This window comes from Neopelma chrysocephalum, unplaced genomic scaffold (genome assembly GCF_003984885.1).
Source record: "Neopelma chrysocephalum unplaced genomic scaffold, ASM398488v2 Primary Assembly neopelma1_97222, whole genome shotgun sequence".
NCBI lineage: Eukaryota > Metazoa > Chordata > Aves > Passeriformes > Pipridae > Neopelma > Neopelma chrysocephalum.
The window spans coordinates 4,323,015-4,337,668 of NW_020925863.1; the positions used below are offsets into that span (position 1 = coordinate 4,323,015).

General features: G+C 40.9%; 1 protein-coding gene across 1 annotated transcript in view; it reads left to right on the forward strand.

Annotated features, from left to right (window-relative positions):
- The first annotated feature begins 12,198 nt into the window (after positions 1-12,198).
- The window catches only part of LOC113961508 (dihydropyrimidine dehydrogenase [NADP(+)]-like), a 47,247-nt gene continuing 44,791 nt past the window's right edge, over positions 12,199-14,654 (forward strand). Inside the window, exon 1 of the mRNA XM_027671890.1 lies at positions 12,199-12,325. Coding sequence (XP_027527691.1) covers positions 12,287-12,325 — 39 coding nt within the window. The 5' untranslated portion in view covers positions 12,199-12,286. The remainder of the gene's footprint in view (positions 12,326-14,654) is intronic.

Sequence of the window (14,654 nt, forward strand, 5' to 3'; positions counted from 1 at the left end):
CTATCCTAATGCTGCCTACACTTGCTTTAGAGGTGACAAATAAGGATTATGCCGCTGCTGTATTGGACACACATTGCATGCAAGCTCTGCATTGCCTGCAAGCCTCTGAACCAAAGTCCCTTTGATCAAAGGACAGATTGTAAGGGGAAAGCACAGTCCTCCTATGTAACTCTCAAATTATATATAAAAAAATAATAAAAAAACTCTCTGAAGCTCCCTTTTCTGACATGTCATCTACTGTGCCCCAGCAGAGGATGTTAGAGCAGATCTGAAGTACCAGTTGCTGCCTCTGATAGGCATTTCCATATATAGTCACGAATTGGAGCTCAAATTGCTAATTGAAATCAGCTGCCCTCAATGAAATCAATTAGTGCCTAGCAGGAGCAAAAGGCTTATAGAGCTCAAGGTGAGCAGGAACAGATCCTTGTTGGATGAAAGGCTTTTTCCAACGTGAAGAGAGAGGTCTCTTCAATCACGTCTAGCTTCTGCTGAAATCTTACCAGTATAGAGATCTTAATTCCAGAGGTATGTTTTGGAACTGATTTGAAGAGTTCGGGATTTCACTTTTTTCAACTTTCCTGATACCTTCGATTAGAGTGTAGTAATGGTTGTTCTATGGTGTGTGTAACATAGAGGTCACAAGAAAAAAAGTCCCCCCTCTTGCTTCACTAGTCTTTACAGTGTTATATCTTTTGAGGAACTAGAAAAAAAGTTACCTGCTCTGCTTTTGTAGCAAACAATATCCTCCTATGCCTATTCCTCTTGTTACAGTTTTTCTCTTTTTTAACTAATTAAGATTTTTATTTGTATCTGAAAATCCCTTAGATGACTCTGCCTTTTGGATATTTTTTTTTGGTTCTGCTTCTAATGTTAGGTCAAATTATGAATTTTAATTGATTTGGACTGTTTTCTTCAGAGACAGGCAGACTTTCAACTGCTGAACTGCTGGATGCTTAACATCCTAATCACTTTAGCTTTCCTCATTATCCTCTTTTACTTAAGAAAGACTAGTTCGCTCTTTTTTGAACATGTAATAATAAGAACCATGCCAAGGCATGCTAATCACAAGGAAAAATGTCCTACAGATGCTCAATTTCATATGCTTTTAGCAAGAGCATAGCATATATTATTGTAGTTCCCTATGGAGCAAAAGTAGTTCATTGTGTGTTGCACTATGTTAACTTCATGCCCTGATGTAGTACTCAAGCTAATGTGGGCAGAAATGTAACATAGACTAATATGTAACATAGACTTAATATGGAAGAAATACTTCTTAATGCTCATCCAAAGAAGTGGGGAAAGAAAAAATTTCCCACTAGTAGCATACTTCCTTTTTTCCATGTTTACCTGGAAACTGAAACCACCTGAGATAAAGTAGGTGGAAAGGACAAGTATGCATCTTGCATTGCTGTTTGATTGATTTCATTACATTCAAAGCATCTTTATCAGAAGGATGTTTGTTTGTGAGCTTTTTGTTTTTTCTTTTTTATATTTTTTTTAATTTATTTTCCAGTGCTCTGGCTTTTCTCCAAACAGGATGATAATTCTAACTTATAGCAGATGTAGTCCATCCCCTAAGACTCAGGATCAATCAGAGAGAAGGTGACAGTTCTCCTTAACATCTTAAGATTTACTCTGGTTTAAAAGGCTGTTTTGTGTCCTGCAGACCCATTATTTACTAAAATAAATGCTGCAAAAGCAGTCATAATCTGCTTGAAAATTAACAAAACTAGATTGACTTTATACTCAAAAATAAACTGTTCACAGAGGAATAAGAAAAAAAAGGACTCCTGATGCTTTGACAGAGTTAAAAGCAAAAGTTCCACATGGAACATGGGCAAGAGAGAAAAGAGGATGAAAAACAGGTGGTAGAATGGAGAGAAGGGGAGGGGATAACAAAACAAGAGGAAAAGTGTATTTAAGGCAAAAGCTTATACCAAAGAAGCATGTGCAGCCCTGGGTGTAAGCTTGTGGCACTTCAAAAAAGTTATGACTAAAAAAACCCCAAACTCTACTGTGGTGTGTATATTGATAACAGAGTGGTATCTGTATTGTAGCAACTTCAGATGCCCATTTATTTCAGTAGGAATCAAGGTGTTACATACTACAACTTGGCCTAAATAGACTCATATTTTGAGTACTTTTCTTTGCTCTTTGTATTTGGTATAGTAGAAAAGCAACCATTAGCTTAGCTGGCAGCCTGCAAGCTGCTGTGGAGTAGTACAACTGAGCCCTAACATAGTTGAGAATCTGGACCTAAATGTTCCCTTAAAATAACAGGCACATGAACGGTCTGGTTTGCCTTTCAAGTTGGCAGTAGTTAATTGAGGAAGACTTTAATCAGTACTTCATGTGGTTTAAACCTGATGCAACCAAGTAGCCTGCCTCTGAGACACTTTACAACAGAGGTTTGCAATCTTCCTAGGACTCAATGGCATTTTGATGAATAATATTTCTAGCAGGCTAATTTTCTAGCTAATTATCATCAAAGACGTAGACAGACTTTCTGCAGTACTAGATATGCTTTGGAGAAAAAAATCCCTTCAATCATGGGCAGAAGGAAATTACAAATTCATTGATATAAAGATTTTCAAATCTTGAACTAGTGGTTCATTACAATATCTTGGTGGTAAAATATAACATCTTATACATGATAGACAACAAAAATAACATAACTGATTTTGAAATTAAAAATCACAATCCATGGACAGAGTCCTAAATTGTAAATTAAAAAATAAGATGTAGCAATTTTAAATGGCATACTGTGTTTTCCTCCAACAAAAGGGAATGTTTTGATCAAAGTGATTCTATGCATTTTTTGTTTTGCTGACTGCTTTATTTCAATCTTAAAAGAAAAATAAACCCTACAATAAAGCTTAACAAAATTCACAGGTCTGAATAGAATTTACAGCACTTGTTATCCCAAGTATATTCTTCCTATTCCAAAACACTTGGAGGTTACACTTAGTCATAAACGTCTCTAGTCTATCTCTCTTCATTCTATTCTGTGCAAGTACTATGAGATGGAGGAACAGACTTAAAAGAAAAGAAGTCTTATTGGAAGGAACAAAGCCAGGTATGTCTCTCTCTGCCACAGTCTGCATCCTTTCAAGTTCATACTGCTGATATCAATGCTTGTCCCTCACAAGATCACAACTACACCTGTAGTGAGTACTATTTGCTTAGTGTCACATTACTTGAGCAGTGCAAAATCAGATCCAAGGAAAATTGTGTTACCATGGCTTTAATGGGGGTGGGGAAGCTTAGCTTTAAATGCCTGGTATGTACTTGCAAAGCATATAACTCAAACCCAGAGTAGCAAACAAACGTAACAAACAGATGGGCCAGCCAGTCTGTTACAACGTGGTTCAACTGCAGGTCTGGCTCCGTGTGTGTGGGAGCTCCTTAGTCAGTCTTGATTGTCATAGCTCCATTGACTTCAGTATTTACAATACCTTTGTTTACAGGATTATGATTAATTTCTTCTGTGGTTGAGAAAAAGAATAAAAAATAAAAAGACCTTTTAAATCCTGTGATATTCTGCTCCTTTCAGGCTTATAACAAACATCCAGGGACAGTGATATAGGTTCTCTCTGCAATAAGTGTGAAATTACAAGTATGCATATGTATGTGATCTCATTGTCAGTATTTGACAAGTTAAAAAAAATTGTTTTGGCTATAGAAGCTATTGATGTAGGTGTTATGAGGCATGTGGGAAGGGTCCTTCAAGTTTTTGGAATGCTTAAAGCAGGAATTTGCTGTGTGGGCTAAAAGGACTATACCTGCGACCCTCTCTCCCTTCATGAGGCCCAGCCAGGTAGAGATCACACTTCCCTAGCTGGCTGTTGTGGCTGTAGTCCACTTAACTGTAGGCAGTCTGCGTGAAGGTGGAATGTAGCATAGCCAAAAGTTGCCATAGCAATAGATTATTATGCAGTTACAGTAAAATTTTGGATATGTACCTACTGCAGTTAAAGTGATAATTGGTCCAAATCTGGGGAAGGAGCTCTACTGGATGTAATCTTAAACACAAACAAAACCCCAACAAAACCAATCAAACAATAAAACCCAACCAAAAAACCAACAGCAAAAGAACACCAAACCTTTTACTCATTTGTGTAAGAAGTGGGCAGTTCCACAGCATCATGATTTGGGTTTTTTTTTTATTTTGTTAGAATCTAAACTTGCATGAGATAAATGGCACCCAGCATAATACAGTACATTATTTTTGTCAGACAAACATTTCAGTTTCAGTGAAAGTTGTTGTTTTCTTGTGTGAGACTTATATGCAATGCATAGTAAAAAACCACCAAAACATGAATTTAGGCATGAGATTAGACAATGTAGTCTTGTTTTATTTGGTGGGAGAGGATTATTTTTTTTTAAGCATGGTGTGTGTCATAGCAGCAGTCATTTTCAGTGGAAATAAGATGCTCTGCATTGATGGATAATGTTATGAAGGGTTAATTTCCAGAAGGAATCTGGTTTAGCTCAGATTTTTTTTTTAATCAAATTGACTCTGCTTGATTTGATGTAGTGATCTAATATGACCTTGATTAAATTAGAGAGAAAATGATGATGTAGACTGTTTGTCCTATTGACAATTACTACCTTAGGCTAGGATGGCAGTGAATTAACGTCTTACCCACATTTTGCAGGGACCTTGGGTAGGAATTAATTTCTTCTATTCATTTTGACCTTGCCAAGAAGGCAATAACCGTTGCCAATTGTAAAGTTAGCCTATTTCACCAGTTCAGAAATAGCTTCAGGAATTTGCTCAAAACAGTCCAAGACAGACGACTAGCTTGCCATCAGCCTAGCAGTTTAGCAAGGACATAGGGATGTACCACAAGTCATTTATATTATCTGAACATCAGTTTTCCAGTCAACAACTGAGAGAGTGGATATTCTTTATCCATCATCTCACACCAGCAGTTGGGTGCCACAGCTACATCTGAGGCTGTAAGTGGAAATTTGCTTCCTTCTATGCAGAGTATAGGTCCTGGGTAAAAGTCATCTCTATAGCAAGCTAGGGAAGAGATTTTCTTGAGCTGCTCCATGGCATACTTGGTTAAGTTTTTGTTCTTTTTGTGCTACTTGCTTCTACTTAATTTCCAGCCCAACCACTATGTTACTTCACAGTAATTTTTTATGCAATGGAAAGAACTATAGAACAGCAATATTTCATTGCTTGGCTTAAACAAAGCATTCAAGTTAATTACCTATGTTTGTTAATGCTGATGGTTGTTGAATACTATTATAAAATTCAAGTTATAGTTGGGGTTTGTTGCCCTGAAGACTGTAAAGACCTGGATAAGACAGGTATTATAAAGTAGCCTTTATTAGAAAAGGATTTTCAACATAGCCTTTTAACTGTGTTTACATCCTGCAATAGGATCAAATCATTTCACTGTGTGGATGGCCACAATTGCTAAAGTTACAGGACACTGTAAAAGAATAATTTGCATATAATGTAACTTGCTGTAGGAAGCAACTTGCAGGCATGTGAAGGTAGGGTTAAAAATGTTCAGAGTCCTGTTGGTGTTTATATAGAGCACTGGTGGAGGGAGGAAAGCTTTGCTGTTTTAATGGCAATCCAAAATGTATTTAAGTTACCACAGAAAAAGAAAATGTTAGTTTTTTGTACTACAATAACTAAATTGGAAGATTTCTATTAATATAAAGCTCATATGTGCCTTTATACAGCTAAACAATTAATGTAACTTATAAATTGTCATCTCTAAGCAAGCATGTAGACAGTCCTCTGGGAATGTCATGCAGTATATGTATGCTAGGGAGAAGAAAAGTACCCACATTACAAAATCAGACAAGGTAACTCTCTATTCTTGTTTTGCCTTTTCTGTTAATACTAATATTTCTCTGGCAAACCTGCCTACCAAGCAGACTTACGATGAGACTAGCACATGGTTCCTATCAGTTGCTATGGGTTTTCTTTTGTAGTGTTCTCATTAGTACTTTAATAATAGATTCTGCAATGACTGTCAGATTATTTTTTTTTCTGTTTGGTCACGGGGCATAGTTGGAGGTATTAAAAAGGTACTAACCTAGCCTAGAACTGCTGCTGTTGGTCATTAGGCATTACCAAGCAGGGCTGGGATTTCAGCCATGAGAGGAAGGGATGTATTGCAGAAACAAAGGACTAATTGCAATTACTTATAAGGACATCAGTTACCATCAGTTACTATATTTCTCTTGGAAAAACACAAACCTGTTTGTTCCTTTTTGAGCTATTAAATTTAGAACAACCAAAACACTATTTGTTTCAAGGATGTTAACCTGGTGGCAGTTTTTCTTTTCAAAATAGCAATTTTCAAAAGCAAAGAGTAGCCATTTTGTTTGCCAAATGTTTGTTTTATGATGCATTTGAAAAGCTATCAAAGTTGAAACTAGTTATACTGCAACTATAGAGATCAATAGTTACAAACTAGTATTATTTTGTAAATAATTCAAGAGGCTGTTTTGAACCTTGTCAGTATTTCTGGAAAGCAACAAAACTACAGAATCCCTGAAAATAAATAAATTTCTTGCTGATGCTGTGGTTGGAGGGGTAAATTCATGCCAATAGTTCAGCGAGTATATTGGTGGTGTCTGTCTATTTTGGAGGCTGATCTTCCTCTGATTTCACTGTATGCTTCCCTTTGAAATTGCAAGCACAGAAGTAGTTAATTTTGCATGGTCATAAGTTAAGGAGTAACTCCCCATCTCTAACATTTACCTGAATGGAGAAATACTTACTGTTGCCAGAAGTTAGGTATGTAGTATACCCATTCCCTAATAGTTCAGCAGTCTGACTTCTTGGAGAATTGGAAGCCTTCTCTGCCCACGGGAGGGAGGACTGGTAGGTCAGTTTGCACAGACACCAGCCAGTTGACACCTACAGGACTCAGGTGAGCTCGGTATCATTTTGCCCTCCTTCCCTGCTGCACAGTGAAATGGCTCCAAACCGGGTCTCATTCAAAGGGCAGACCTCACCCTTGTCAGAAATTTGCTCCCAGGGGGAATGTAGAAGGTGCAAATAATGCAGTGTACTGGGCCTTGGTCTGACCCTTCAAAATAGAACTTATTTTTCACTCTTCTCACCCCAGAGGTGTATATGTCTGGAAAGCAGCAACCTTTGCTTCTAACACCTAGGACTGAAAGGTGAATGTGACATCCCTTCCACCACAACTATGAGATGTCTCAGAGGCAACTAAGGAATTTCAAATTTTCCGATCTTATAGTGGATTTTGGTTTTTGTCCAGAAAGGATAATTGATCTGATGTAACTGAGCGGCTGCTCAGTATCTCTAAAATTGAGTCCAACATACTCTTCCTACAAAGTACTTTCAGCCTTGTCTCCCTCATGTTCAGTGCTCCAAAATCCCATCTTAATCTGAGATCAGTAATTGCTTGTATCCACTCAAGCTAAATGTGTACACTTCTTAGCTTATAAACACTTAGACTTCTTGACTATTCACTGAGCTAAGGTCCAGTAACATGAGAAGCACATTAAGAGCCTGATAATAAATTGAGGCACATACAGAGAAAAGATTCTCAGAGCAGTGGAAACCTAGGACATCAATTTAGCAGTTTTCAAGCTTAGTAATAAATATAGGATTTGTCTACAGATGTCATCACTGGAGACTGGAGGGAGGGAAATAGACAGATTTTTCCATCCCCTAAAATATCCTAATGAAACATTTGGTGGAATTTAAATAGGAAAACATTATGCTATGCCAGGAACAAGTTTTACTTTCTAATATTTCTTTGAATTACATGATAGTAGTTATCAAAAGATGTTTGTGGTGTGAAAATATGTGGGTTCGTTTTGCTTAATTTTTTTCCCCCAAGATGATCATGTTGAAACTTGTGGTTTTTGCTAGATCTTAAAAATTATTAAGCACTTTAGGAGACAAGCTTTTGTTTACACTGATACAGATGGCTGGAATAAATTAGTGGACTCACTAAAGAACAGCTCATTTTTAGTTTTAAATGCATTTGGGTGCTTATCAAAGCTCACATGGTGGCCATTTTATGTTACTTATTCATCTATTTGTTCTTTACAATTCCATGCCCACAGGCTACATCTGAAAATGGTCAGAGCTTCTAATAGAATTAATAATTGTCTCTCACACCTAAAGAGCATTGGTACCACTGCACTGTGGCATATCCTGGGTTATCCTGTGTAGCTATTCTCTCTGAAGAGCACTGAGAGTAAATCCAATTGGAAACAAGCAGATTAGAAAGGCAGTGCATGTCTTCACTACTGTGAATGTTTTAAGTTAAGCATTCTCCCTAAATTGCTGAAGAAATGCACAAAGTTTTATTTATATACTGCAACATCAATGCTGCTACTTTGGGAGAGGTAGTCAGAGCAAGCTTCCCCAAATTAAATCTTGAATTCCAGTCCTCCTGTATTGAATTAAGATGAGTGAGGACAAAGGATTGGCATAGTTACTCTATGGCTCTTTACTTACGGACCTTTCAGAAACAGTACAGTAAAGTCTCTCGCTTTCATACTTCAGCTTTTTCACATGTATACACTTGTTTCCTCCTTAACACCAGTACAGTGAAGACATGCAAAACAGGTGTCCTCAGAGTTGATGAACCCACACTGGAATCGGCAGCACTACTTCTTTCAACTTTAATAGTGATTTGCCTTGTCCTAGGAAAGTCACCACCACTGCTACTATGACTCCTAGCATAAGGGAAGAAATCAAAATGAAGTTGTTGGGAGCCTTCAGAAGCTGCTTGTAATCTTCATGGCATTTTCTTGCTAATCCCATTTCTCTTAGACCTTCTGCATACTGGATATATCACCTTTACACTGTTGAACTTGGCTAAGCCAGAAAGGGCACAAGCAGCAAATAACTGAAATGCATATCTCTTCACTGTCATAGTGAGGTGCTTGAAGAAGGTAAAAGAGCAACTTGGGTGCAATTCAGGCTTTTCCAAATACTATGAATTTGACAGATGAACTTGCTTAAGTGTAATGAGTAATCTGGACTGCTAATTCAGATGCTGGGAGATGCTGTGTGACTGTAATCATCACTCTTCATCAAATGCAATGAATAGGGAACCTGGTCCTGGAATAAAAAAAGCATCAGATTAAAGAGGTTCAAGGTACAACTACACAACAAATTAAGGTCTGGAATGTCTGTCTTTCTAGTATTTGAATGATGTGAATCAGGGGCAGTTTTGATGAAAAAGTAGGGAGCTGCTCGTACTATATGTCAGTACACTGAGACCTCTAGGCTCCCTAATACATCACTGCCAGAATTTGAATGTTGAACTTTCCAAGTCTACAGTTTACCCTTTAAACTCACAGACTAACTACTGCAATGGCTGGAGGAGGAATCTTTTGTGTTAGATTGCAGGTTGTGTTCCTGGAACCATTTGAAATTGAAGGACGTGGCTTTACTCACTGCCTGCTGCCCTCTCCTCCTTTGCCCTCCCAGTGGGCAGCCATTTCCAGCACAAGGCTGTTGCTGCTCTGGTAGCAGTGAACACCTGAAGCTTTTCTGAGAAAGTTCACATGCAATAATTTCTTTGGCATGTGAGCAGATTTTACCTGAAGAGCACAAAGAACAAAAGGTTAATGGCAACTTTCAAAAGTCTATAACTCAACCAAGCCTTAACTGCATTTCATGTCAGAAGTGAAAGTTAGGTCTTTAGCATCACTGTTTTTGCTTCTTTCAAAATCCTGCCGGGGGGGAGAAAAAACTTTAAAATCAGAGGCTTAGCACTTTATGAAAAAAGCCCAAACCATATCTGGGCTGTGTAAAAACTTCTCTTACTGAATTTTTTTATAACTCTTACTTTATAAAAGAGGAGGTACTTGTATTCTGATGATTGTTGTGCATGTCTTCCTCTTTCCATCCTTTTATTTTCTGAAACAAAGTTCAGCTGTAAACACACTCAGTGCTGATAAAAGCACTATTTGCCACAGCTGAGAATCCAGAGTTCAGATGCGTGATCCATGGAAGACCAGCCCTCCTGAACTGCTGGGGAAAGCTGGCAAACAGCGGCAGGCTGACATAGCCTGGCTGACTGCTGTGGTTTAAAGGCACTAAGTTGATCCTCAGGAGAAATGTGTAGGAACGGAAGTAAGAGGAGCCATGAGTTATAGCAGGGTATTGTTAGGTCTCTAAATCCCTTTCTCTGACCTGTACTTCTTGGCAGAATAGGTCTTGCTTAATTTGTAAGGAAAACTGCTTCTATGAAATCTAAATGGTGTTACTGTTTTCTAGTTTCACAGGTCAAAAATCCTACAGGTGTCAGGTTAATTTGACTTGCTAGATTACATGAGGGTAACCAATGATTTGTAACTTGCAGAACAAGAGAGAAGATGTGTGTAATGCAGAGCTCAGTGCCTGCTGCTAGTCTCTTCTAATGTAAATGCTCCTTTAGAACAAATGGAGGAAAACTGTAAGTGCTTGGACACAAAGCAGTTTATCATTACATATGCATGGAAATAATCTTTGTGAAAATGACTTACACTTAATGCACTTGAACAGTCAATATACTGCTGTAGGTCAGGAACAAATGCAACTAGGAAACTCCCCAGCTAGCATCAGAGATCACTGAGCTGCTCTGTAATGTCAATATTAGTGAAATGAACCAAAGACTCTTGGATTTGTTAGAGATAAGTACTAGCAATGCAGGAGATCCTGCTTCTGATTTTCCTGCCAACAGTTTTACTGTTTTCCATGGGTGATTGTAATCAGCAAGAATTGTTATGCAATAGTGCTGAAGCAAAGACTTGAGAAAACACAGATCTCACTTGAGACACAAAAGATCACAGCCTTATTTCTCCACATCTTACAAAAGAAAAAAAATCTCCACTGGGCCTCTCAAAAGTGCTCATTTACAGAGATGGAAAGAAACTATTTTTCTTTACCTTGTAATTATTTCTCCATGCTATTCTGTGAGAGGTTTTCTCTCTGGAGATATGAAAGGAAGAGAAAAGGCAAGCCAATTCCCTCCTGCACCCAAAGGGTCATCAGTGTCCAGAAGCTACATACACTTTTCCAGGCTTTTTGTAAAGCAAATAGGAGTAGGCAGCCCTTTTTTAATCCTCTTTTTAATTTTTTTTTTTTTAATGCTGTAATAAAGAAGGGAGAATGAAAGCTAACTGGATAAAATTAGTGCTATAAAGAGAATGTTGAAGAGCAGATCTGGGGTATGTTTTGAGAAAGGGAGAAAGAACCCAAGAAGTTGTCTGGCACACATATTGGAAAATTAAAGATTAGTCTTAAACTTCTCTGTTCTTGTGAAATGGTGATAAAAGCTATTGTATTTTGGAGAATCATAGGTGTGGCTGCTTGAAAGTGCTGTCTAGAAACTGATGTTACAGTGTTTGCCTTGTTTGGTGCTTTTTGGTTTGTTTGCTATTTTTTTGTTGTTGTGGCTTCTGTTAGGTTGTTTTGTTCCTCCTCCCCCCACCCCATGGAGAATACTTGCTTTTGCTGTTTCTGGTTTTTTGTTTTTAAGGTAGCAGGAAAGGTAGAACTTCTTTGTACGTTTGTTGAAGTGGGAATATTTATTTCAGTGATACCATAAATATTGTGTTTCTGGTATCAAACAATCGCAATGTTTGGGAGGAAAGACACTGAAGAGTTCACAAAGCCAGTGACCCGGCCTCCTGGCTTTCGTGGCACTTCCCGCAGCGGGATGGCTCTGGGAGGGGCGCCTCCTGCGCAGGTGGGAAGGCTCACCGTCCCTGTCGGGACAAGAGTGAAGGTCCGGGGACAGCCTAGGCCAGTTGAGCTGGGAGAGGGTACATGTGTAACCCTGGGAAGGGTCCACCCCTCTTTGGGCAGGAGAGGGGCCGTGGCTCCAAGTGCAGCAGGGCTGGCTGCACTCGTAGCGTGCAGGCTGCTCCTGTGAGATTGTCATGATAAACACCCAAGATGATCTTTGGCCCTCTCCGCGCAGTTTCCCTTCCAGGAGGTGCAGGGACCGGGTGTGCACGTGGTCCGTGATAGGGAGAGGCACATGGACTCCGGCGAGTGGCGCGGCCCTTTCCCCGCGGGGCAGTGTGTGCTGAGCGCCCCGTGCAGGGCTCCCCCGCCCTCGGTGCCCGCTGTCCCCGCCGGTCCCGCGGGGCACCTGTGCCCTGCCCCCGGGCGGTTCTGCCCCGCGGGGCGGCCCCGGCCCGGCGCGGGGCGCGCCCGCCCACCTGGGCGTTGCTGCCCGGGCTGCCGGCTCCGCCTCCTCCCGAGCTGCGCTCCGTTCCACTCCGGGACTGCGGGGAGCCGGGGGAAGGCGGTGGCGGTGTGGACACCATGGCTCGTGTGCTGAGCCGGGACCCGGTGGACATTGAGGTACCCACTCGCCCTGCCGGGACGTGCAGCTGTCGCTAGCGGGGAGGGGGCTCTGCCCGGCGGCGGCGCCCGGGCCGGGAGCGCCCGGCAAAGTTTGGCGGCGCAGGGGGCCCCGGGGCTGGCCTGCCGCCCGGGACGCCGCGGCCCTTGCCAGGACGGCCGCCGGGGCAGCGCCGGGCGCAGCGCTCCGGCTGTCCCCGTGTGCCTCCTCGCCCCGGGCAGCGCGGCAGTCGCCCGGCCGAGGGGTGTGCGGGGGTGGCGCCCGGCGCCTCCCCTCTCTTCCGCTCCTCTCACTCTACGGAGAAGTCGAGGGCAGGGTCTGGCCGAGCCCCGTCTCCCTGGTGGGGTCGGTCTCCCGGTTCTGGCAGGGTTCCTGCGGGGCAGCGCTGCTCGGGGGCCGTGACCTGATGAGCCCTTGGCGGCCTCAGGCTGCCAGGCTGGTGTTCTCTGTCCTGCAGCTGCCTGTGGGCCGGTGGAGGTGTGCAGGACCGCAGCTCTTCGCTGTCCCGCCATGGGCCAAGCTGAGCGCACGGGCTGCACCCAGTCTCCCTGGACTAAAGCAGTTGCATGGAAGGCTGAGCAGGATGGCAGGTTCAAGTGGCTTGCTGCACCTGTGGCACTTAATGTTTTTGTATGACATTCCTTGCTTCAGGTCTCGCTGGGATCTTGGAAGTAGGTTTGGGGCTGCCCTGGTGCAGGGTGGACTGACCACTGTTAGTGCAGTGGAATATGTGGTGAACTCCTGCCCACATTAGCCAGGTTGTATGGTTGGGCTTCAAGGTAGCTTTTTCCCACCCTTCACAGGACCTCGCATGTGGCTGTAAACTTCAGCTCTTTATGAAGAGTCTAGAATAAGCCAACTTGCAGTTGATAGTCTTGTTCTTGCCTGACACAACTTTTTGTTGTGGTACACCTTGAAGTGTAAGATACTAAGTTTAGGGTGGGCTGTTGTAGCTCACTGAGGGCCCAGTCATAATACCTGAATGTGCAAAGCAGCAGCTTGAACACACCTCTAGGTCAGTTGTGACTGAATTTTATCATCAGTTCTCATATTGAGTTTTTGTGCCTAGTCCATTTCCTAAGCAAGCGGCTGCTCAAACCATGACTTGTGTCCAGAAGTGGAATGAGCAGGAAGAATGAACTTTCATAGAAGTCTTCCTGGTAGTTAGGGAGGCACTGTGGTATGAAATCAGTACTGTCTTTTACCAGCTCAGTGTTTTCAGAGCAGCCAATCTGGGATTTTTCAAGGGTTGAAGATAATTTTTTTTATGACAAAGGATTGATTTTTAGTTGTACAGGTTTTTGAGTATTTTCCTCAAATTTTTAATGCAAAATATTTCTAGGGTTACACTGTTTTGCATTTCTAGATATATGACTCAGATTCAAAGAACAATATTATGATAGAACTGTGTGTTGGTAATAGTATGCAGTACTACATGATTTAGAAGACTAATGGATTTTGAAAAGGCTAGTATTTGCTTTACTCTGAAGTTGCAAATAGAAACTTTGGTCAGCATCTTACTGTGGTTTTGTTTTCAGCAGTCATTTAAACTAGCAAGGAAATCAAGGCAGTCTACTTCTTACCAAATGTATTGCCCTTTCCCCATCTGTTTGAATAAATTTAGTCATTGTATGATTTGTCTCTCAGATGAATATATCAGTAATTGCTGATAATCTAATTGTAGCTCTCTGTGGTGTTGTTTGGTTTTTTTCTTTTTCCCCTGCATAGAACTGTTTTTTTGGGGGAGGGGGAAGTATTTTCAATAAAATGTATTTTATTTTTATCTTTGAAGTAGGGACAGTGTGTGTTAGCTAAGTCTATCATTGTAGGTAAATATTCTCAGTAATTTGTTTGTTGAAGGGAGCAATCTATCAACAGCACAATGTTTTGGTCAATTTCTTGGCTACAATATAAAAACTGAACAAATGATTTAATGAAACTTATCTCAATGGTTAGTGTCTCAAATTCAAGTTCATGTAATTAAAATATTAAATATGATCTTCAAAGTCCAGGTATTACTTGATAATTTATATAAATAGTTAAAGCTGAATAAAAAGACATGTCATTCATTAAAGAGGAGCTGAGAATCTGTGCTAGAAGTAGCTAAAATCACAGCCAGTTCTCCAAGTTATTTTATAAAAGAAAAATTCCAGGAAGCTACCCCGAGGAATCTTGTCCCCTTTGTTCAGCTTTGCCAGAAGCTTGAGCCTAACTAAAGAAGATAAAGGAATTATATAGATAATCGTGTTCTAAAAGTCTGCTTTCCATATCGTGGGAGCCTAGGTGGGTTGCGATTTAAGTGTATGGTGGTCTCCATTTATTTATTTT